The following is a 26,385-nucleotide window of genomic DNA, read 5'->3' as shown; positions in this document are numbered from 1 at the left end:
TACATCCTCATCCTGATGTGCTTTCTGAGGGGTAGCCTACCTAGTAAGTGCGATGTGGTATCTCACGAGTTTGGCTTTTTAACCTTCCTAGAAACTGATCGTGTCGAGCATATTTTCATGCATGCAGTGGCTCTCTGTCTATCTTTATTGGAGAAATGTCCAGTCAGGTTCTTTGTCCCTTAAATTGCTTTCTTTTCCTGTTAAATTAATAAGAGCTTTTTATATATTCTGCATACTATGTTCTCCCATGAAGTTTGGATACATAGGATATCAAGAGATTCTTTTCTCACTCATATGTAGGAATATATGTTGAAAAGTAGATTTTTTTGTAATCGTTTTAAGAATTCTTTGAGAACTTCCAACAATGTATTTTGAACCTTTTTCAACACCCTGTACTTTGCCTCCTCCCATTACAGTCCTCTCAGCCCTCCCATTTCTCCCCACCCACCCCTGAGATTACTTCCAAATTCTTCCCTTGCTGGCAGGAACACAGGCAGAGAATGTTGAAGGACAAGAGGGATCTGGTTTTTAGTTTCTCTTGTAGGTGGGAAACAGTGGTTCTCAGAGCGCAATGGTTTTGCCCCACAGGAGACGTTTGTCATTCTCTGTAGATAGGTGTGTATTGTCATGATTAAAGGGTCGGTGCTCCTAACTCCTACTTAGCAAAGCCAGGGAGTCTGCTAAATACTCTACAGTCTCCAAGGCAGTCCTTACAACAGTTACCTAGTCCAGGTTTCCTACTGAAGATGAGACAGCAGATGAAAAGTTGAGAAATATTGGTATGCAGATTTGAAAATGGAGCTAGGAGGTTGCTTTTCTAGCATGTGAGAGACTCTAAATTAGATACCCAGTATTACAAAATAATGATATCATCTTTCTGTGTGTCCATAGCTACGTGGATGTACCCTTCTATAATACTCATGGCATCTGCCCATTTTTCTTTTGGTTTTTCTATCCTCATTATTTTTAAGATCCCTCTACATTTTATAAATATTTATTTTTCATCTTCATTGAAAACATCTTTCAACTATACATTAAACTGATTTTTATGGATTTTTTTGCCAAATTATAAGTAATTTCAGAAATAATAAAACAAGGTCTCTCAACAAATTGTCGCATACACCATATCTGTATAAGTAAATTGTTCTTTTCCCTAAAGTCAATTTATAACATTAATAAAATTCCAACAGGGATCCAAGAAATATTCAATTAAGAATCCAAAAGTACCTCAAAGTTTATAGAACACAATAAAATGCCCAAGAATAGTCAGTAAAATTATACAAAGGAAGAGAACTAATAGGGTTCAGCCTCATCAAATATCAAGACAGAATATAAAAGCTTTGGAATCAAATCAATTTTACAACATTGACAGAGCAAACAGATACAAAGACGAAAACAGAACAGGGAACTTGTAAATTGATCTTTATGTCTATGAGAATTTATTCATTTTGTTCAATTATATGAAAATAATGATAATTTAATAAACAACACAGAAAAAACTGTCTAGTCATGTTCAAAGCACTCTTTTTTATTGGTTATTTTATTTATTTACATTTCAGATGCTATCCCCCTTTCCAGCTTTCCCTCCACAAGTCCCCTATCCCCTCCCCCCTCACCTAACTTAGCAAACTTGGCAAGGTCTAGGCCAATCACAGGTCCGTACAAAAAGTAAAAGAAAAGACTACAAAACTTTAGCCTTCACATGTACCTATACACACATATAAAGATATATACACATGTGTACACATACACACAACACACAACACACAACACACACACACACACACACACACACATGACCCCGGGCGCTCGCTCGCTCTCTCTCTCTCTCTCTCTCTCTCTCTCTCTCTCTCTCTCTCTCTCATTTTTTATTGGATAGTTTATGTACTTACATTTCCCAGTTCCCCTTTCCCCTCCCTCTGCTTCTATGAGGATGCTCCCCCTCCCACACACCCACCCACCCACCCTCTCCCACCTCACTGCCCTGGCATTCCACAACACTGGGGCATTGAACCTTCACAGGACCAAGGACTTCTCCTCCTATTGATGCCAGATAATGCCATCCTCTGCTACATATCCAGTTGGAGCCATGGGTAACTCCCAACCCCCTGTGTACTCTTTGGTTGGTGGTTTAGTCCCTGGGAGCTTTGGGGGAGTCTGGTTGGTTGATATTATTGTTCTTCCTATGAGGTTGCAAACCCCTTCAACTCCTAGTCCTTGCCCTAACTTCCCCATTGGGGTCCCCGCACTCAGTCCAATGTTTGGCTGTTCGCATCCACATCTGTATTTGCCATGCTCTGGCAGAGTCTCTCAGGGGACAGCTATCCTGAGCTCCTGTCAGCAAGCACTTTTTGGCATCAGCGATTGTGTCTGAGTTTGGTGTCAGCAGATGGGATGGATCCCTAGGTGGGGCAGTCTCTGGATGGCCTTTCCTTCAGTTTCTACTCCACTCTTTGTCCCTGCATTTCCTTTTGATAGGAAGAATTCTGGATTAATATTTTTTCATCTTTATTAACTTGGGTATTTCTTATTTACATTTCAATTGTTATTCCCTTTCCCAGTTTCTGGGCCAACTTCCCCCAACCCCTCCCCCTCCCCTTCCCTATGGGTGTTCCCTTCCCCATCCTCCCCTCATTACCGCCCTCCCCCCAACAATCCTGTACACTAGGGGTTCAGTCTTGGCAGGACCAAGGGCTTCCCCTTCCACTGGTGCTCTTACTAGGCTATTCATTGCTACCTATGAGGTCAGAGTCCAGGGTCAGTCCATGTATAGTCTTTGGGTAGTGGCTTAGTCCCTGGAAGCTCTGGTTGGTGGGCATTGTTGTTTGGATTAATATTTTGAGGTGGGTGGGTGGCCCCATCCCTCAACTGGGGGCCATGCCTATCCACTGGACATGGTCTCTACAGGTTCTATATCCCATTTGTTGGGTATTTTGGCTAAAATGCTCCCTGTTAGGTCCTGGGAACCTCACAGGTCCCTGGCATCTGGGACTACCCCCTGTGCCCCTCCCTGACTGCTACACATCTACTTCAAATTCCTGACCCTCTGTACTTCTTCCCCATCTCCTCTCATCTGAACTGCTCCCCTTTGTCCCTCCCCCTTCTCTCTCCCTCCCAGATCAGATCCCTCTCTCCTTCTACTTCTCAGAGGTTATTCTTCTCCCCCTACTGAGTAGTACTGTAGCATCCACACTTTGGTGTGATCTTCTTTCTTCTTAGGTTTCCTATGGTCTCTGAGTTGTATTGTGGGTATTCCTAACTTCTTTTTTGCTAATATCCACTTATCAGTGAGTACACACCATGTGTATTCCTTTGTGACTGGGTTACCTCACTTAGGATGCTATTTTCTAGTCCCATCCATTTGCCTGTGAATTTCATGAAGTCATTGTTTTTGATAGCTGCGTAGTACTCCACTGTGTAGATGTACCACATTTTCTGTATCCATTCCTCTGTTGAAGATCATCTGGGTTCTTTCCAGCTTCTGGCTATTATAAATAAGGCTGGTATGAACATAATGGAGCATGTGTCCTTGTTATATGTTGCAGCATCTTTTGGGTGTATGCCCAGGAGTGATATAGCTGGGTCCTCAGGTAGAACTATTTCCAATTTTCTGAGGAACCTCCAGACTGATTTTCAGAATGGTTATACCAGCTTGCAATCCTTCCAACAATGGAGGAGTGTCCCTCTTTCTCCACATCCTCACCAGCATCTGCTGTCATCTGAGTTTTTGATCTTGGCCATTCTGACTGGTGTGAGGTGGCATCTCAGGGTTGTTTTGCTTTGCATTTCCCTGATGACTAGGTGTGTTGAATATTTATTTACGTGTGAAGCACTCTTTTGGTCATACTCCAGGAACTTGAATCCAGAGCCTGGTATACGGTAGACAAGCACTCCACCACTGAGACATATCCCCTGCAAATTTGAAGCAATCTTATGAGACAGGTAACAACAAATTACAGAAATAAAAGTAACATTAAGGTCCACACACACAATGCAGAAGACCTCATGACTACTGTAGGTGACACGGGGAAGACCTTGACTAAGAAAGAAAATGCACTGCTATAAGAGATGACAAAGGAGAATGAAAATATGATCCCATTTGATTTTACTGAATAAACAGCTGAACCGACACCAGAAACCACATCTTGGTATCTCATGTTTATCTGGCACAGGGACTACCAGGTCGAAGGAGCTTAATGAACCTGAGAGGATGAATGGTCCTCTGCCAATCTTGATTCCAATGCTTTCTACGTGACTCATGGCAAACCTTGAGGGCAGCTGTGACCTAGAGTGAGAGCAAGTCAAACTTTTTTTTAACACTTGGTCTACTGCAGGCTAGAGAGGAATACTCTGTGCCACACAGAGGGGTTATTTTGTTTGTTTGTTTTTTATTTATTGAATGTTTGATCACAGTACTGGGGAATAAGCCACATTCCCTAGACCATGGGACGATGTTAAAACAGAAAGAGCTGAGATTGGATTGACCGTTGTGTTGCTTCCAGAGGAAGATAGAAGAAGCAGAGAAAGGAAATGAGCTGTGATAAAAATTGGGAAAAAATTCTAGCTCAGTTTAGAATGTATTTTACAACATAAATAGTAGAATTCAGTTATATATATGTATATATATATAATTATAAGCTGATCATTTTGAAAAGTTTGTTAAACTGGAAGCCAAGAAATGTGAAATTGATTTACCAGGCTCACCAAGAGAGGCAGAAACAAGCACAACAGAGTGTGTGCTTGTCCACACAGATGCTTGTCATGCTGCCGTACACCACACGGCTCCTTATGTTCTCTCTCACAAGCTGTATCTCTTTACTTTCAAATATGCGGTCTGCTTTTCCTCTGCATGGGTTCTGAACCCATGGTTTCATCTAGTCATGGGTTTTAAATAGACATGAAAATCATGTCTATATTGATTGTGTACAAACTGCCTTCATTTTCCCTAAACCACAGGATAACAACTGTCTACATAGCATTACGCTGTATTGGGTGTTATAAATATTCCAGAGGTGACTTAAAGTCTATGAGAGGGTGTGCCTAGGTCATCTATAAGCAGCATAATGAACCATATGAAAGGTTTTGTACCCGTGAGTCTTGGGACCAATTCTTCATGCATACGGAGGGAAAATGGTTCTATAATCGCAATGCAGTTCAAGAAAACGACACGGTGAAACACCTTCAAATGCATTCACTAAATACTGGATTCTTGACTACAGTTCTACAAGTATGATAGCTAAAACCACAGACTTTCCCTCTCACTTTATAGCTGGGAAGACAAAGAATCAGTCTTCCAGATCACATCTATTCCTTCGGTGTGTTTTCTGAGAACCTGTTGGTGAAGGGATCATGCTTAGTTTCGTATTAAGATAGGGTGCAGAGAAGTCATATGAGAAATCAGACATGCATCAGTCACCTACGTCCCACTGTAGGCTGTGCCCCTGAAACGCCTGTAAAGCTATAAGACCTTTCACAAACAAACCCAAGTTTTGTCTGGGCAATAATCATGAGCTAGATACTGTGTAGGAAAAAAGCTTACTCAGCAACCAAGTGAGTCTCCACCCATTTTCTTGAATTCTTGACCCAGAATTTTGCACGCACTCAACAAGACATCATCTTACATGCTGAGTTGTATCATGTTGCACCCCAACAAAAGAGCTGCCTATTAATCTGCAGCTCAGACTGTGTGGGCTGGGAATGTGTTACCAAGCAGGAGAGGCATTGCCACACCTACAAGGAGTTGTGGGAAAGTACTCTGGGCATGCCCAGTATATACTTTGTGGGACCCTTCCCATGTTCCACTCTGACTCTGCCTAACTTCTTCCATACTTTGATGTCTAAACAAGAATACATAGTTTATAACTTACTATTTTATTGTTATCTTTTTTATTTTATGTGTATGGGTGTTTTGCCTGCATATAGATGGGTTTTGCCACCATGTGGGTGCTGGGAACTGAGCTCAGGTCCTTTAGATAAGCTGCCATTGCTCTTTACTTGATGGTGAGAACTTTACTTGATCCTGAAAACCAGGCATAGGCCTGGGGGATTTAACAGAAGACACAGACTCGGGTCATTCATGCTACGAGAATGCCAAAGCTTTACTGAGGTTCACAGTGTATATTCACCAAGTCCACCAGGTGGAAAACCCCCAGAAGCACAATGGAAAAATAAGTTTACATTCTCAGGATAAAAACAGGAACTGACCCATCGGTCAAACAGCAAGGGCCAAGATGTTCTTTTCTTAAAAAGGAAAGTTTCCACAGGCGGCAGCAAGGCTCAGTAGGGGGCAAACACTGAGGGAGTCCAGGAGGGTCCGACATGTACTTGCAAAAATCATCTATCGCAACTCTCATGTTGAAGGAACTGGGGTTGCAAGACAGTCACTTTTCCAAAGACACGTAGCCTCTTCACTAAGTTTGTGCTGGGTGTCAGTGAATATAAATAAGAGATCTGGTCTTGTGTGTGTGGGGGGGTTTCATAGGTATATGAGTCATGTTTCCAGCCCCTGTGCCTTGTTATTTTATTACCACTTTATCCTATTTGAAGTAGTGCACAAACCCACCCCAGTCATGTTCTGTCTTTCTATTCTATTCATCGTCTTCTCCCTTATCGCTCAGCTCCATGTCCTTTGTTACATGCATGCTCGCTTTTCATATTCCTCCAGAGAACACTAAAATAAGAACCCCCTAAAAGCAGCAGCTCTGCTTTGGTTGCTGGTCTAGAATGGTGCTTAGGCACAAGCTCGTGTATCCAATGTGTATTTATTAAGTAGATGAGGGGCTGTGACATCAGTTCCTCCCTGGCTCCCCTTGGCCACTTGCTCTATTCTCTACTTTGGAATTCACTGTTATTATATTTATCATATTTTATTAGAACACTTGTCTCTTACCCCTTATATACCTATGACCCCCCCCCAAAACCAGATCTCTTATTTATATCCACTGACATCCAGCACAAATTTGGTGAAGAGGTTACGTGTCTTTGGAAAAGTGACTCCAACATGAGAGTTGTGATAGATGACCTTTGCAAGTCCTCCCAGTTGTGAAGTTCCCCACTACTGATTGAGCTGGGATACTGTACCCTGGTTGCAGGAATCTGCTGAGTCTTGGAAAAGGACTACATCATCTCAACATCAATGACATGGTGGTGTGATGACCAATTCTGACACATTGGCTGGCCTCAGATGCTACTTGTATTCCCATTCTTTCCAACACAACTGCTTCTCACATATATATGTGTATATGTTCCCAACACCATGGAAAAGGAGAGGGGGGAGGGATGGGGTATACTGGTAGCAGTTTTGAGAGGTAGTTTAATGAAGGGAAGGCCAAATTGCCAACATTTCATGGGCTATGATAGGCCTACTGCTTGGTTTTCTCTAAAAATTAGCACTTATGTGCCTAAAATTCAGGGTGTGTCCTTTGGAAGTTCCCAGAGTGTGGGACAGCCAGTCACTTGCAAAATGGCAGGCTTGGATACAGCATCCTTGACTCAGCTGAGGCAGCCTCCTCATGAGACTTCACATTAGGCAGACTTCCAGATAAAACAGGTTTCAGATGAGGTCAGTCCTGACAGGATGATCTTGTCAAGCCAGGTGTGGAAGAAATAATTTAGATTCTGCTTCTTTCTTTCTCTCTTCCTTTCTTTCTTTCTTTTCTTCTTTCTGTTCCTGTTCTTTGTAAGAAAATGTGTTAAGTCCTATTTTCTATGTCGATGTGAGAAAGCTTTCATGATAATCTCTAAACACATTCACAGTCACATGCAAGTGAGTCACAAGAAATCTACAAAGAACCCAAACAAGGGTGTGTTGATTTTTCCCATCAGATAGTCATTGTGGCACTAATTGACTGAAGGAACGGATCTTCCAAGTGCTTTGACAGTCCCAACACCAGAAACATGCTAGGTCAATTAAGATCCCACTCTGTCACTCTCTTTCTCTCTAACAGAATATGAGCGCACCAAACACACCAGCACACTCTATTATTTTCTCCTCCCAGTTATGAGTTCTTCGTGTGGCTTCTGTGAATTGATTGTTTTTCTGTAAAGTCCTCTCAGAGAGATGAGAAGGTAAGGGCTCCTGAATCTCCATCTGAATAATGATTCCTAGACCTGAAAAATTCCCTTTGTGTATTTCTTGGGCCCTGATTCTGAGGATGAGAAACATTGACTAGAGTTTCAATAGAGGATATCTTCAAAAGTGAAACATTTAAGTATTATGGGACATGATTCCTCAGGTCATGTGTGTATGCCTTTGCCACAGTTTGCTAGCTAAGTAATCTGTAGCCTTTATATGCACGAATTCCTATTTCGCTAGTTGTGGTTATTGTTGTTAATGTTATGTAATTATTAACCATTATTATTATTTTTATTGAGAGAAGGTTTTGGTGTATAGTTCAAGCTGGCCTCAAAACCACCATCCACCTGGGAATACAGGTGTGTACTACCATGCCTTCAGCTACTGTGTGGTGTGTGTGTGTGTGCGCGTGCACACACAGGCATGCAAAATTAAGAACAGACTGTGTTTATTACCTTTTCCTGTGTTTCCTCTGGTGTTTTATCTAATAAGTATGTTGGCAGACAGGCTTCCAGGTCCTCATGGTTTGGCTTCAGTCTTCATTAATACCTTTTGCCAATCAATTGTACATTTATCCTGTCACACTAACATATGAATGAAACATTGTGTTCATAGTCACCCTAATTAGTCTACACTTTTTAAGATTTATTAATTTATTTCATGTTTGTGAGTACACTGTAGCTGTTCAGGCACAGAAAAAGAGGACATCAGATCCCCATTATAGGTGGTTGTAAGCCAATATATGGTTGCTGGGCATTGAACTCAGGAAGAGCAGTCAGTGCTCTTAACCTCTGAGCCATCTCTCCAGCCCCTAGTTATTTTATTTTAGTGTAAACAGTTTTAGCTGAATCCAACTTTAGAGTCTTTTATGTATCCATGGGTTGAAATAGCCCATTTTTGTGTTAGAATATGAAAATCTCTTATCTCCATTCATACATTTTCTGGTAATGCATTTCATTATGTATGTATGTATGTATGTATGTATGTATGTATGTATGTATGTATTTAAATGTATATGAGTACACTGTCACTCTCTTAAGACACAAGAGAAGAGGACATCAGATCCATTACAGATGGTTGTGAGCCACCATGTGGTTACTGGGAATTGAACTCAGGACCTCTGGAAGAGCAGTCAGTGTTCTTAGCTGAGGATCCATCTGTCCAGCACCCCATTACAGATTTCTAAACTTGTCTTCTCTCAGTATCTTCCAGAATTCCAGGGCAGTTCTTCATGCTTGGAAACACATAGAAGGATCTACATGGGACCTGGAATGTGGTGCACACGCATACATGCAGGCAAAACAAACAAACATGAAAAACCTTTGCTCGGTGGTTAAATATTTGTGCAGACAGCAGGTATGAGGTGAGTTTTCACATCTTCCTTTTATTCTGTTTATTGTAGATGCTGTTGTGTATTCATAAGGAGAGGGAGGGGGGCAGAGGCAATTCAGATGGGTTTTTTTTTCTTTTTGAAAAGAAAATGTAACAACTTTTTAAAGTATAATTTTCAATAGTAAAAAAAAAGTCAGTCAAGTTTAGGTGTATAGTTCAATAGCTTTGACAAATATACAGAAGGATACTGCTATCTCTGGGAGATCCAAATATTTTTGAAATAGTCCTCTGAGTTGTGAGCAGTCTCAGAGCTGGAATTGAGATGCAAAGTTTGGTATTGGTGAAAAAAAGTGGAGCTTCACCTCCTTCTTCTAGGAGGAGTTAAGGCAGATAAAAGTCGTTCCGACAGACTAGAGCTGTCCAAAGGATTCAAGAAGCATCAGTGAATCATAGAGGAAGTAAAGCCAGGAAGCGGAAATAGTGTTTGCGGAAGGAAGTCGTGCTCCCGGAAGTGTGAAGTTTTTCCGGGATTATGAAGAGATCCGAAGGTGGGTGGCGTTTCAGAGCTGAGATGCTTCACAAGTTTCTGGCCAGCTGGATTTAACATCCCTTGGGCCTGTGCCAAGGACACGAGGTTTAGGCTTGCTCATGGGAACTGGCCACTGAGGTAGAGTGGAAAGTAAAGTACTCTCCTCACAACTGATAGAAGACGCAAGAACCACTGGTGTAATTGAACAGCTCTCCACAGCCACATTACTTTAGATCGAAAATCCTGCAGATTCTCATCAGGAAAGCTTTAAGTAGGCCGGCACTTTACGGACTAAACACCAGGGGCAAAATGTGTTTTGGTAGAATGAGTCACAAAAATGTTTAAAAAAAAAATAAATGACTGACAGTAATTTAACATGGTGGGGTATATTGATCTGTTGAAACTAAATTATGGTTGAGTTTGATAGTGGAATACTACAATCTTAGCCACAATTCTATATTTAATTTGTTTTTCTGTGTTTTTTAAGGTTATTAATTCTTCGAGAATTTCATACATTGTCTTACTATATTTACCCTCTCCCCTTACTCCTTCAGATCTACGCCTCATTTAATATGAATCTAACTTGGAGTTCTCATCTTTAAAAACTCTTTCCAGTCCAATTCCTTGCGCTGGCTACACACTCTTGGGTGTGTGGAGGTCCACTGAAGCATGTTCTGTCTACCGAGGGCCACACCCTTAAAAACATTCATTTCCTCTCCAGGCAGACTTTAATTACCATTAGCTCCTTAGCTGTAGATGGAACCTTGTGGAGGAAAAGTATTTCAAAAGAGGGTCTCTCAAAATGAAAGCAGGGTTTGGGTTTACCTGGCAAGTGCTGAGAGAGTTAAGTGTAAGGGAATTGGATGTTAGGAAAGAGGGTGGGAGAGATGGTTAAAGGTAAACCTGGCTTATTTCTCAAAGCTTTAATTTTGTTGAATGATAACTTCTCCAGAGCAAACACTGTGTTTGGGGAGCGAGTTTATATTTGTATTTCAACATCTGGGTTATGGTCTGATTTCAATCTGGGAGAAGCTGTTGATCTAGAATCTGTGCTGGGAATACAACAGCGTGCTGCAAAGCATTATGAGGAAAATAATGTGTAATTAGCAAAACGAGGCCTTGGGAATTAGACATCTGCATGGCTGAGTGTAGACCTGAGTGCAGAGTGCTTGCCCGGCATGCACAAGGCCTAGAGTTTCATTGCAAATATCACACAAAAGCTAGAGAATTTCAAACAAGTTTCTGAGTACTAAAGGTGCTGCCAGAACTACCCTTTGGGGTATCTTTTCTTGAGATTGTTCATAACAAATATTCCTTACAGAGTTGAAAGACTATGTATGTTATATTCATTTTCAGAAAAATCGATCCTCAGAAATGGTTAGTGTGTCCTAGAAAAAGAATGGTGGGTTTACATATATATATATAAGCTCACAATGCTTGGGTGCTTGGGTGCTGATGTCCCTATCAGAGGTTGTGGATAGGATGTAAGGGGGCTGAGTGTGAAATATTAAGATATTCTATTGCCGAAATAGAACGGTAATCTTTTCTCAAATAGCAGGAAGGAAGTTAGACTAAGGAAGATGATTTTATACAATTACATATTCCCCATTATTCTCTCCAAGGCCCCTGGCCTCTATTGATAGTTACTTAGATTAGAAAGCACACCTGAAGAATCAGGGACGCCACACTTCACAGAATGCAGTCTTCTGTTTACTGTCACCAAATGGCTGGAGAACCAATAATTATCATTTCCTTAAAGTATAATAATAAAAGTGCAAATGACTTGAAGGTGATTTAAATGATGACTAGAGACAAGGCCTTTATGTAAGTACGTTAAGGTCTTGCTACTGTCCAGCTGTGCCCCATGGTCATCTTATCTGTCAGCCAGGCCTTTTCACATATGGCAAACAGTTCCCCTTGAGGTTGTTATACTGGTCCTTATCACGAAAAATGATCCTTGTTCAATTTTATTATAAAAAGTAGCATGGTATTTCTACAGAACTTGAAATCCCTCAGAAAAAGTGATTTCACATTTACTGAGCACTTTTCATATATGGGTTATGCTCAATTATTCTTATCAGCTTTCAATTAGAATGACTAATAATGTTTAGAATTTTAATTGTTGGTTTCTCTTTGCAAACCCCAATTCTTCTATGAGTCACTCAACTTCTTTCCATAGGAACCAGTTATGAGATAACAAACAGGGCATTGTTTTACATCAGGGGAGGAGAGACCAGGTAGCCGGAGCTGTATTTTCAGCTTAACAACCTCAAAGGAAGGGACGAAATGTGGAACTATGTTTTGCTTCGAAGTCACTTATAGCCCAAACATTTTTGATACTTTTTTCTTCAGATCAATTATGAGTTATTAATTTAACACTCATATCTACCTCTCTAGGGGGTGTGGCCTACACTCATTTAATTTCCATGCTATTCTATGATTGTCTGCTTGTCTGGTTTTAGCCCTGACACTAACAAAGTAAGAGTTCTGATTCACTTTTCCCTTGGAGTCTTATTTGTCTCATAGATAAGATAACCAGATTGGGTGACCAGCCTGATCTACTGAGTTCCAAGGGAGACAGGGAACATAGAGAAAAGAGTGAGACATAGAGAAAAGAGGCAGGGGGGGTGGAGGGAGAGGGAGACATGGAAACCCACCTAATTCTATAGAAAAGATGCCAAGGACTAGCTTTATAGATTGTGTGACTTATTAAAAAATTAAAATATTAGATTCTTATCCTTAAATTAAAGGTGTTAAGAGGATAATGGCTGAGTAGTAACCTAAGCCCTAAGCCCTTTGTATTCCAACTGTGTATCCATAAGACCAGACTTAGAAATGGCAGAGATGTTTTTCTTAAACGTCAGATTCTCAGTTGCTGTTAACACAGTGAAAATCTTAGAGAAAATTTGATAGGATAGTAGCATGAATCACGAGACGTAAGTAGCGATGGAAACATAAACACCTCTAGAAAGTCACTACTCAGTGGGTGTTGAAAGCTCTCACACATATTTGCAAGGTTCTCAGGAAGATGCATTAAGTAAGTGGCAATTTAGAAACTCCCAGTCAACAGTGGTTCTGTGTGCACATCACATATAATTTTCTCCTACAGTGAATCTTGCCTCCCCTATTCTCCTCTCCCTTCAACCAACAGAATGTGGCAGAAATGAGACTCTGCCTTTGCTGTGAGCCTAGACTTTAAAAAGAATGAGTCATTCCATCCTAGCATTTGAGCATTTGCCTAGAGACACCTGAACCATCACTGGAGACCCTGAGCTGGAAAACCACATGTAGAAGTCAGGTAGTGAGGACTGGAGCTGAGACGACATCAAGAGGTAGAAAGGACTCCCAAGCCACAACCTCTCCACATATATATATATATATATATATATATATATATACATATATATACATATATACATATATATACACATATATACATATATATATGGTATATAAGCATGTTTTGATATACGTACACACTGTAAAATTATTAATTAACGCCATCTTTCTTATCACCGCGGGTATATTTTGCACAATTCTTGCTTAAGCACTGGGGTGGTTTACTTCACAAAACCTGATGGTTTCGACCCTATTTGAATGACTATCTTGTGTGTGTAAAGCATCCATCCCAAATGACTTTATGGATGTTGAAAGGTTCCACAGACTGGCAAGTGATACAGCACCAAGAAATTCCAAGTTTTCAGAGAAAAGCATGCTGACAGGAGAAGCTGCTGAGTGAGGAGAGGCAGAAAGAAAGACACAGAAAGACTTTTCACCCACTCGCCTGGAGCAGTTCTAACAGGAACTGTTAGAAGCTTTGAGCCAACAGCCCCATAGTCTCCTTTACAGTTAAGTGCCTTCCCTTAGGTGAACTCATGTTTTGAAATATACCACACCATGCCAGCTTTTCGATCCAGCCAAGGCACATGACCAGTTCTCCCAAGGTTATCATTGACTTTTTTTTAAATATCTGATGGCTGGTACACTAGGATGTCGATATGTGCTATCTGCCCCAAACAAGAGAGATTCACAAGTCCAACTGGAATGTGAGAAGCATGCTCAATTGTTTCTTTCCTCATGGAGAGTCAGAACACTCGAGATAACATCGAAAGACAGGCTTTAAAAATATTTTATTTACGGTTAGCTTGTACACGGGCGTGGGGGCACGCATGTGCCACAGCTGCATGCAGAAGTCAGAGGGCCGCTTTCTGGAATATGTTCTCTCCTTTCACCGTGGGTTTTGGGACTGGGACTCAGGTTGTCCAGGGTTGTTTGTTTTGTTTTGTTTTGTTTTGTTTTGCTTTGTTTTGTTTTGTTTTGTTTTGTTTTGTGTTTGCTGTTGTTTTGTTTTGGCAGCAAGCACTTTTGCCCACCCAGCCAGCCCAACCCTGGCTATTTTAAGTTCTTGCTTAATTACAACAAGATATTTTTCCCTAGTATTAAAAAAAACTCAACTATTTTTGTTTCCATTGTTTACAGATTACAGTTTGCTTTTAAAAGAAAAATAAAGAAATAAAGGTTTTCTGGGTTCATGAAAAGTTTCCAAAAGCAATATCTCTTTCACTAATGTCTACAGGATTTAAAAGAGCCAGAGTGAATCACATTTCATTATCTAACTATTACATTATATAATATCTTTAATCAGAGTGAAAGACAGTCATAGTCTTGCCGGGTCTTAATATTTTCCCATTTATAACCAAATCAGTGAAAAAAATAATAGCCGCTGTCTCGATGGCAGCGGTAAAGGAACATTATAAAAGCATCTCATATAAACTTTATTCTCAACTAGAAAAAATAGCAGAAAGTTTGTTAACATTTAAAATACCAGTACTATATTGCCTGCTCTAAATAACTTAAGCCTGAAGGAGTTTCTTCAGCGTTTATTCTCTTTTCCTTTTTTTTTTCTTTTGTATTTAATTCTAATAAATGTCACAGCCGAAGAGTTCCAGGCGAAGTGCAATACTTTGGTTCCACGTTTTAGGAATGATTCGGATAAATCTGGAAATAATAGGTGGGTTGAAAAAGTTCTTCATATGCCCTTTGGTATTGCTATTCCCTTCAAAAATCTGAAAGGAGAACAAGATAAAAATGGTCAATATTTGCATCATGGGCATCCACGTTTTACTCTTAATTTATCGTCTTATACCAAAGTCAGTCATCTTTGTCTTTTCTTTAACTATTCTCAGGCTACTGGGAAATCACAAGCCAGATAGATGTCCCCTTAAAGACAATCGTTTCTCAATAGTGTGTGTCAAATTAGAAAAAATGAATAAAGCAGACATGAGTGTTAGCCTCTTGGTCGCTGTGTGGCCTTGAGGAAATCCTTATGTTCCTCTGCCCGCCTCTGACTCATCCTCAGAGTGAGGAGAATTAAAGCTCTACCTCAGACGAGCTGCACAGATGTGAAAGTGTGTGTCCGTGCACAGCACGTGCCTGGTGAGCACCGTGTAGCAGATACCAATAGATAACTTGCTATTATTAACATTCAGGACAAATACGACCCTGCGGTTTTCTTAATTTCTCCTTTTCGTTGTATGCCTCTTCCCCTTGAGTGTGTGCTCATGTTTTCTTTTCACTCTCAGGAAGTTCCCTGAGATGTACACACACACACAGCAGAGCCTTTATGACAGCAGGTTCCCTGGGATGAGGAAAGCCTGCTTTAACAAGATAAAACCCACCGCTGGCGGTTTAAAAGATGAGAAAAAACACAAACACGTTCCATGCTGTGTGAGCATTTGGGTAGAATTCAGTAAAGCTCAGATCCTCTCCCTGTGTTGCTTTCCTACTAGTTTTAGCCCCGTTCCCACTCCCGGATTACTAAGCAGATTTCTGTGGTAAAAGGGAGAGGGATTTAGGAATATAATTGAGCAGTTGATTTCACAAGAAGGGAAGTCTTCCCAAATATTTCCTGTTTAGTCGCAATGTGGCATACAGAGGCTTGTGGTCCAGGGCATCGGATTTGCTACAAGCAGCAAGTCTATCTGCAGAAAGGGGTTTTTATCACTTTAGTGAAAAGGTTTTCTGGATAGGTCCACCATCTTTCCAAGTCAGAGATAATGAAAGCCCCACAGAATCCCCTGGTACTTTGTCCTCCCTGTTTCATGGGCGGCTGAGTCAGAAAAGCGATACAAACCGTCTCTGCTAAGACCAGCCACCTGCAGAAGGGGGTTGGGTGGGGGTTGAGAACACTTGGGGAAGTGGTTGATAATCAGCACGAGCAAATGCAAGATACTGTTATTTCTCATCGGGAAACAGTTTCCAGACAGTTTTCAAAGCCTTCGCTAACATAGCATCCTGTACCTTGTCCACCATGGAGGATTTCTGCCGGTAGGGTTTCCAGGAGACACCCTGGTCACTGTACAGGATGCTGTAGCTCTTCACATACATCTCAGAGGACAGAGACTTGCAACCCTGAGTTACGATGGCCGTTACCTTCTTGATTTTGAGCAGATCAATTTGTAACCACTGCTTGTTGTTGTTTGCCTACGGAAACAGCAACACGAAGCACTGAAACAATGTTAATCTTTCTCCTTAAGAACAAAATGTTGCGGTTGGGGATTTAGCTCAGTGGTAGAGCGCAGCGCAAGGCCCTGGGTTCGGTCCTCAGCTCCAGAAAAAAAAAAATGTTAGAAAATGCGTCAAGCTTTTCCACCACTGCCCTTATGTGCTGTCTTTTAGAAGACTTCCCTGTGATTTCTTGTTTGTCGTTATGGATCATGACCAGGAGGGGGATTAGAGAGAGAGTAATGGAGTATGCCTGACTGGGGAAGGCAATGCTGAGGGAAAAAAAATGATTGAGAATGAAGTATAATGCCGCCACAAAGAAACCTATTGCTTTGTATACCAACTTTAAAAGATTTAATTTCTACTCATGTATTCCATATCGTATACAGTAATTATTTACATCTTTAGGTCTTTTGCTGCTATAGAATGAGGGCTTATTTAGTTTTATTTCCCCTGGTATTCACAGCAATGCAAGGTACAGAGTTGGTGTTTAATATGTAGCTGCTGGATACTTACCAATAGATGAATTTTTCTTTGAACAAAAAGAATAAACTTCTAAATTATTTGAAAGTGTTTTCTTAAGGAAGTTTGTTTAAGTATATAAATTGTTTCAGGGATATCTGAGAAAAAATTGAGTATCTGCCTGAGGTGTGTCACAGTCTAGCCTCACAAAAGGTCTCCTCGTGTTCAGTGACATGCTTCGGAAGAGAGTTCAGAAGGACTAATACCTGGAGTTGTCTGGAATGAATTCCCACCTTTGGGAGATGTCTCAAGCAATTATGGATGAAATAAATAATAGTTCCTCACTGTCATTCATATTCATGTGGTCATATGTGTATGTATATGAATACATTATATATTTACATGATATAGTTTTTAAAAGGAAATTGATTGAGTTAAAGGATTAATACTTTGTTAACTTTGTGAGACCCTCTGTGTATCATCTTAGAGTGACTTAAAATCAAGGCTGTATCAATGATACAAGGTACAGGTGAGGGGTTTTGTATATATCAGGTAAGAGACACTCGGTCATGAACAGATTGGCTATGCACACCTGCATGTGTCTGGCTTTGATTTTCCGCCTCTTTAAATATCACAAAGACATTTGGTGCTAAGAGAAGGTTAGACCAAACAGAAATTCCTGACTGAGAAATTCAGATTTTAAAATGACATAAAAAAAAACAACAAAGTTAGCATTTATTTGGAGGGGGTCTTAATTATAATCCCAGTGATTAAAGCTAACTATATAGAAAGGATTTCTTTTAAAGACTGTAGAATAGAGTGTAGGGTGACAAGATTTATCACATACAGGTCTAAAGGGATGTCTGGGGAATAACTATAAGGCACTTTTATTTATTATTTATATTTTTATGTGAGCATGTCGTGTAATGTTACTATTTTAATTTCTCTGAGGATCAGTTTTCTTCTGCAAAATTGCAAAATGAAATGTTTGGGCTGCTTGACGCAGGGGACTGGCCTGAGTTTTAGCCAGGATAGAATTCTAGCCAAGATTCTGCCTGGGCATCAAGCTGAGATGATTTAATCTATGGACGGAGAGATTTGGAGAGATGCTTCATTATCAACTGCTGTCAGTCCAGCACTCTGTGAGTCCACAATAGACTAGAACGGGTTTCAGAGCACAGAGATTGGCTTCTAAGACACTATGTGGGGTTCACGTGCCTCACTTTTCTTTGTAGTGACCTATTCTGAGGAATTGAGATATATTTACATATGTAAATATTTACATATTATATATTATTTATATATTTACATATATATTAATATATATCTTAAAGGAGGGAGATGGGAAGACACTAAATAATAATCTGGGATTGTCTTGTCTGAAGGGCATCATAGTTATTATGGTATCATCTGCTATCAGATGAAAAACGAAATAAAAATAAGTCAGCTATTAACAGTTATCCTCAAATCAAATGACCTGAAATGCTTAGTGGAGTAATACCAAAGGAACTTTCTGGAAGGTGTTTGTTTAACTTGGATCACTGATTTATACTCCTGGTTTTATAACTGTGCCATCTCCAACTGTCTTGAACAATGTCACAAAGTTCATAAAGAAAGGGAAGGACAAATTTTAAAGTGGCAAATTATGAAAAAAGAGAGATATATTATATAAACCATAATTATTTGTTCATTATTAATGTTAAATTGTCTCAACCAAGAACTCATAAGCAATGGCTGCCCTCATTCATTTATATATGGACATACTCATTGCTATGCAAAAACTACAGAAAAATGGACCTAAAACAGGGTTCTCAACCTGCGGGTAGCGACCTTTGTGGGGGTCAAATGGCCCTGTCACAGGGCTTGCATGCCAGACACCTACCCTGTAGATCAGACATTTACATTACGATTCTTAGATGTAGCAAAAATAGAGTTATAAAGTCGTAACAAAAATAATTTTATGCTTGGGGGTTGCCACACCATGAGGAACTATATTAGACTCACAACATTAGGAAGGTGGAGAACCACTGGCCTAAAATATTTACTGTCTAGTTCTTTGCAAGCTGTTGTCTCTTCCTGTTTTAAATCAAAGCTACCAAGAACTACAGGGAAGATGTACGACTTTTCTCTGAGTCATGGTTAGGGCTCAGAGTTGTTGATTCCGCAAGTCATCCTAGATTCTCAGACCTGGAACTTCAGAGCCTCACACCGCAGTTCCCAGCCACCCTCCCGTCCCCTGTGGTGGTGGCTATTGTTTATTTCTGGAAAGTGAGAGAACTCCATTTATATGGCTGATGTCACCTTGGCTTGCCAGGCATTCACTCGGCCCTGGGCATTCAGGCGGGCAAGGGAAGGCTCCCAGTAGCTTCCCCACCATGACTTTTTAAATGAAGATGCAGTAATTTGCTTGTTTTGTATCCTTCCATCTTCCAGGCCCAGTGGTGTGGAGCATCCTGTCAAGAGCGAAGCAATATGATTAATTACACAGCACTAATGGTCCCCGCATTGCATTTTGCAACACAGTAGGCAAGAAATATCTCTACCAGGGAACAGCCAAAGAAAGAACATTTGTTCAGTTCAAGTCCAAATACTACTCTGGTGCTACTAATACACTATTCAATGCTCAAACATCCATTTGACGGAAGTGGACACAGAGTACAGCAAGACACAAGGACTTGCCCAGCACAAGACTGCTGGAACAGAAAACTGAACTTAAAGCCAGTATCCCACCCAGCCCAGTATCTTAAGTGTGGTTCTCCCTTCTTCAGACAGCCATGAAAGCTCAAGTCTTTGCTAAGATAGATGGTGGTTCTGAACAATACGTACCATCTTGTTGCACATAATGACATTTCAGTTAATAACAGACTACACAAATACTAGTGGTCCCATTAGGCTGTGGGGCTGTCATGACATCATAGATGTCATAAGTAACACATAGCCTCTGTGGTTGATGGCGTCCATATAAATCAGACTATTGTGCTAAGACACGTGTAGAAGTACAGTGCACATAGTTATGTACAATTCATAATATTCATAATATTCAATAATAAACTATGACATAACTGCTTTGTGTATTGACCACACTTCTTTTTTTTTTAAGATTTATTTGTTTGTTTTATGTAAGTACATGGTACACTGTCATTGTCTTCAGTCACACCGGAAGATCGGGTTCCATTACAGATGGTTGTGAGCCACCATGTGGTTGCCGGGAATTGAACTCAGGACCTCTGGAAGAGCAATCAGGGCTCTTAACCGCTGAGCCATCTCTTCAGCCCTTGACCACACTTCTTATTGTTATCTTTGAACATGTGCCTTCTACTTACAAGAAATTAGCTCACCAACCCCGTCTCTTGATTCTATTAAGAGACCACACTGAGTGACTGGCCCGTATGCCGTAAACACAGTCTGTGACGTTTGCACGGTAACCAACAACATAGCCTAAAGATGCATTTCTAAGAACGGATCCCCGTGGTTAAGCTATGCACGGCTGTACTGAAAGGAGAGTTTCTTCCAACAGAAGCTGTGGAGATGTAGTGTGACTTTGGTAGCCACCTTCTCTGTTTTCCCTGTCAACATTTTGAACACACACACTCTATAGGACTTTGCCTGGGCATAATTTTGAGCATTCTAGATAAGCAAAGCTGACCTATTGGCATAGGAAACCTAGCGAGTGAGTGAAGGCTGCTGACTATTGACCTAAGTGCTACTTTGTTTTTCCTTGGGGTGGGGGAACAAAACGGACATTTTCTTGAAGCAATAGCTTGCTTTCTCTTTGTCCCCCCCCCCAAAAAAAATCCCGAAAGAAACATGCACCTGCTTGCTATGTAAGTTCCAAAAAGTGAAGAGAAAAAAAAATTCATGCTCCTTATGTAGAAAAGGAATCTTTTGGGACTGGGGATTTAGCTCAGTGGTAGAGCGCTTACCTAGGAAGCGCAAGGCCCTGGGTTCAGTCCCCAGCTCTGAAAAAATGAACCAAAAAAAAAAAAAAAAGAAAAGGAATCTTTTTTCTGTAAATTAACAGACTTGAACCTCACATTTTAGGTTAGTTACACTACATGATTGACCTAAGCTCCCACTGACACTGTGATTATGGAAATAAATCCCCCATGACTTTCAGATCTGTTTCACTCGGTAATTCTGCCTACACAAAATTTGCATTCTGTGTGGGCACAAATCAGTTTTCTACACTGCTGGTATCCAGATACTGGTATATGTCCACACCCATATCTCTCACGAATGTCAAGGACGGCATTGTCTGCTTTGGTCAAAGACTGATTCCAAAGTTCAGGTACTTTCTTCTGTGAGTTGGGCCTTCCTCGCCTACCTCAGAGGAAGATCAGGTAGCTTCCCAGGGCATGACACAGCATGTGATGCTACACCCCTTCACCTACTCCAGTCTACAACAGTCACCTAAGGCCTGTGTGAGCCAAGCCCTTGTCTTTATTCCAGAATGCCTGGATGAGGATAGTATTTCCCATAGGTGCTTGAGAGTTAAAGATACTGGAAAGTTCGTCTGGAGAGACGGCTCAGCCGTTCAGAGCACAGACTGCTCTTCCAGAGGATCTGGGTTCAATCCCCAGCAACTACATGGTGGCTTACTAACGTCTGTAACTCCAGGACCCAACACCTTCACACAGACACATATGCAGCCAAAACACCAACGTGCATAAAATAAAAAAATAAATAAATGATTAAAACAGAACTGGAAAGCCTTGCTTAAAAAAATCAAGACTTGTCTGTGGACTATTATGACTGTTGATTGTGACCTAGATTTGTTAGATCACAAGACAAATTTCATCCCCTGAAAAAAAGAAAGCTTGGAAAGACTTGAGTACGTACATAAGGGTCCAAAACAGAATACAGAGCTCACTCACGGTTTCGGAAATTGAAAGCCGGGTTCAGATTCAAAAGCGCTTACTGAGTACCAAAAACTATGACAGTGACATAGTTCCTTCACTGAAGTCTGAGTGGCCTGGGGGACTTTGAGAGTCAGGTGGCTCTCACTAAAAATGGACTGAGAGACAGTTTCAGTGACACACGGAGGAGTGAGGTGCTGTTCTCACCCTACGCCTACCCCCAGACTACTGGAACCAGACTCTGTCTCTGAGTTCACACTGAGAATATCCCTATTGGAACTTGTCTTGCAAAGATTTTTCTGGAGCCTAAGGCCTTGAAGGTATCTAAATTCTACTTCCCCACACCACCCGAATTTTAAGCCTCGGGGTGTCTGAGAGAAGGTTGTGCGTCTTGTCCCTTACCGTTCACCTCACAGCCCAACAGCTCCAACCGAAGGGTGGGTCTGTTATAGGATTTCGTGGGATGTATCCTAATGTATCTAGCCACAATAGGTGGGTCAAATCGATTCTCTTTTATCGTAGAGGCATCTGAATTGCCAGCAAAAGACTAGAGGGAGAGAGGAAACCATTAATAACAATTCTCTAAAAACTGACCATATTTAAAAACAAACAAATGAACAAACCCCATCTAAGAAGTTTTGTTAGGTTCTTTTATGGAAGTGGGATCAGTGTGATTTGGTTTGAAAAACTGAGTGTGGATACTTCTACTCAGAGGATGCTGGTACACTTTCTCCTGTTCTTCCTGCTATGTAGAAACCCTTCACTATGCAAAGGAGGAGGAGGAGGAAGAGGAGGAAGAGGAAGAGGAAGAGGGGGAAGAGGAGGAGAAAGGAAGGAAGGAAGGAAGGAAGGAAGAAAGAAAGAAAGAAAGAAAGAAAGAAAGAAAGAAAGAAAGAAAGAAAGAAAAAGATGGAAAGATTGGTGTGAAGAAAACATGTTATCTAAGCTTCTCAGGAATCAAAGAAAAACATGGAACTGTCCCCCAGGGGAGCTTTTTGCTTAGTTTGTAAGTTCCAGGCTCATTGGTGAAGACAGAAATCTCATTAGAGAACCGTTGTAAACCATCCAACTACCACAGAAAAGCAAACAGACACCAGACACAAGCCAAGCATAGAGGCAATGGCTATAATAAAGGGTTAGACTTTGAGGCTCCTGGGATTGAAGTGGTTCAAGAACCACCCTAGGAGCGCCAGACTTTTTCCAATAAGAAGCCCTCAGCTGTGTCAGGAGAAACCAGTGTGGAACTCTGTATCTACTTAGCAGCCAAGGAAAACAACGCCTCCTAAGGTGCTCAGGGAGAGCCTGGACTCTGACCCCTTCCTGGCAGTCACCAGGTTGTGCCCCACCTCCCTTTCCCTCACAGACAAGTATCATAAAGTGTCCAGTTCAAACAGAAGGGAAGAGTAGGTATCCGTAAGACTGAGCACAATTAAACGGCAGAAGGAAGTGAATAAAGGAACTGGCGTTTGGAAAAGATAGAAAAACAAACTGACAAATCTATAGCAGGCCCGACCTAAAAGTAAAAGAAGAGAAAAATGATGATATCAGAGATTGCATAAGCCATGTTGCTACAGACTCTGCCGATGTCAGGAGGATTTCGGAGGACAACTAATTCTAGACCCTACTACACACATGACCAACAGCTTGAAGGAAGAGGGCAAATCGTATTTTACATGCCACACAAAGTACCGTAAATCACCTAATATGAAGTAGGCTATCTGTTAATGAAAGAAATTGAATTTAAAATTCCCACAGAGAGCTTTTCAGGTCCCGATAGGTTTATGGATGATCTCTGCCAAATGAAGGCATTAACACAGACTTCAGAAATCTCACCCAGAGCACAGAAGAGAATACTTCCTGGTTTACTCTGCATGTCTTCTGTTACTGTGGCATTAAAGTTTGAGGCAATCAAACCACAAAGCCACCAAACTACATGCCCGAGTCCCGCATAAACATGGATGTGAAAATCTTTAAGGTATGATTTTGACTGCTATGGAGTTTTTTCTCCCCTTACTGGTTTATAAGCACCATAATTTAAGACTTTTAGTGATTTTTATCTTAGCTGCATTACAAATATGTCATTATTAGAAATAGTCAAGACAGCAAAAGAGCAGCTCACGGTAAAGTGACTTACATAAAGTACCAAGAGAAACAGACTCAAGGTGGTTTGCACAATGATGACAGACAGGCTCTCTGCATTTGAATATTTTTCTTTGGGGAGGAGCCTGGGAATGAGGAATGATCTAGGAATCTTGTCTGGGCTCATGGAGTACCAGACAGGGTCTGTCAGTCCTCTAGCATGTCCTCCAAGGCAGCCTGAGAAACACAGTGCCTCAGAGCAACACTGGGTGACCACAATCACCATAAATCAAGGTATGTGAGATAAAGAACAAAGTAAAATATGATAATAAATCAAAGCTCGTTGCAGGCAGCTTCCAGCCTAGGTTCTGTGTTGAACAAGGGTGGACACTGCGCTGTACACTATCTGCCAATCTGTTTTGAAGTGGCATTTGCTCAAGTCTGCTTCTTCCTTTCAACTTCCCTGGAGATGAGACGTTTTAGTAGCTCCTCGTATCCCTTTATTTTACAGACCCATCATAATAATATCAGGTTTTACTTCCTAAGACCTTTAGAAAACCATTCACTTTTCTAACTCCCCAAAACGTAATTTGAGAGGCTACTGGTATGGAAAGCCCAGGGTGAGCCTTAAGGTTTAGCTAGAAACATGTGCTCAAACCATCACGCTTTTCATGCTGTTCCCTCTGAAGATCTGCCAGTTGGTTCGGTCAGAGCTGTAAGCCACTTGGAATTCCGTGGTAAAGCAAGACTTGAGGTAGTATTTAGCACCTTGGGTTTGTATCCCGGTGACTACAACTTCCTTCTCCATGTCCACCTGCAATACAGTAACACAGAACCATCCTTGTTAGTGAGTCATACCATACCATAGCTCAAGACATAATCAGCTTTCTTTAGCATTAGACAATGTCCAAGGTCTTAGCAAATTCATAAAATTGTGAGGGACAACCCACTGTTGAGCAAAGCACCCCTGAACTTGAATGTCAGTATGAGGACCGACCAGCTGCGCTTTACTTTGGGAAAGTAGTTGATACCTTTGTTGGGGGTTTTCTTTCTTAGATTGAAAATGACATGACCCACCTCTCAGGGTCGATTGTGGGAAAGCAATTGTGGAGAAGAGTAACTGTGTCTACTCATGGTTGTTTCCCTAATTGTCATTTCAAGAAACAACTAAACCCACTGTCGGCATTGTCATAATGGCAACCAATATTATCAGGTTAGTTAGACGTACCTGGATCCAAGGTTTAATGGGAAAATCTAATGCAGATTTTTCTATACTCCAAGCATTATATGAGCCGCCATTGTTTAATCGTGCTAATCTGGGCTCCCAATAAGCTAAATTCAAAAGAAGAAGAAAAAAAGGAATTTGTGAATTGATTTATTTTTGAAAGAAAGTCTTGTTATAATAGCCCAGGCAGGACTAAAGTTCACCGTCTTTCTGACTCAGCCACATACTACCATGTCTGGCTTGAAGTAGTCTTTTTTTTTTTTCAGTAGAAAACTACCAATTTCTCAAATTAGTTTAGTACAGCAGAGAACCAGATCCTTGGAGGGTTTATGCTATAGTTAGGAGACCAGGCAGGTGACGTGAACATTGGCTGCCAAGCCACTCCTCAATGACGAAACCTTGGCCTCAGGCCATGTTTAGTCAGTTGTAAACCATCATCCACCCTCTCTTGCACATAGGTCATGTTTGTGTTTTCTCAGTTATGTTGATATGGCTACTGTGAATGTGCCTACCAAACAGGAAGACCTGGGAGGAACACTTGGGAACCTCATCATTCTTTTGGAAACAGCTTCTAGAAATCAGGAAGGACGTTGAGGCGGAATGAAAAAATTGAAGAGATAGTTTGAGCATAACATTTCTTGACTAGATGAATGGCTAGCATATATATTGGGACCATCTTCCTTGGATGATATAGAACCTTTGAATCTGGCTGTAGGTTATGTGTGTGAGCCAATGTAGGCAAGATAACTAGAGTTCGGAAAATGATTACAAGGTCATAAGGTAAGGCTATTATTCCGTTGATTCCCTGTAGAGCTACTGGGCTGCCTAGGTAGAGATATCAGCAAAGCCGAGTTCTTGATGTTTCCTAGAAGAGGCCTCTTGGAAGCAATACACAGCACAGGAAGTGGAAACGATAAATGTAAGAATAGGATCTTTCTTCCTGAAACACTTCTTCCTCTACCAGAGGAGTGCCACAGATGGGGTTGTTTCATTAAGCTATGGCAGAATTGGCCCATAGAGGGCTGTCATGCATAGCTTTATGAGTCGCATACTGTGACAGTAGGCATGGCCAGTCACAGGCTATGATGTCCATACTTACTCAGATATTCTGAAGCCTTGATCTGTGAGTCAGATATGGCACCAGTACTTAGACCCATTGGCATCTTGCACTCTATGAAACGACAAAAACAAAAATAAATGCTTTTTTTTTTTTTTTGCTTAGAAAAGAAAGTACATATAACAAGTAAAACCTATGGCTAGAGTTTATTTTCATTTACCATCTAATATGCCTGATTAGAAAGAGATAAACACTTAGGAAGACTGG

General features: G+C 40.9%; 1 protein-coding gene across 1 annotated transcript in view; it reads right to left on the bottom strand.

The window, feature by feature from the left end:
* Window positions 1–14,046: 14,046 nt before the first annotated feature.
* Window positions 14,047–26,385, bottom strand: part of F5 (coagulation factor V) — a 69,685-nt gene continuing 57,346 nt past the window's right edge. Inside the window, 7 exon segments of the mRNA NM_001419051.1 lie at window positions 14,047–15,001; window positions 16,236–16,418; window positions 19,203–19,354; window positions 22,160–22,304; window positions 24,495–24,650; window positions 25,065–25,168; window positions 26,161–26,232. Coding sequence (NP_001405980.1) covers window positions 14,855–15,001; window positions 16,236–16,418; window positions 19,203–19,354; window positions 22,160–22,304; window positions 24,495–24,650; window positions 25,065–25,168; window positions 26,161–26,232 — 959 coding nt within the window. The 3' untranslated portion in view covers window positions 14,047–14,854.

This window comes from Rattus norvegicus, chromosome 13 (genome assembly GCF_021556685.1).
Source record: "Rattus norvegicus strain SHRSP/BbbUtx chromosome 13, alternate assembly SHRSP_T2T, whole genome shotgun sequence".
Taxonomy (NCBI): Eukaryota; Metazoa; Chordata; class Mammalia; order Rodentia; family Muridae; genus Rattus; species Rattus norvegicus.
Note: the sequence above shows the minus strand (reverse complement) of the source record. Positions and strands in the feature narration are given on the sequence as shown.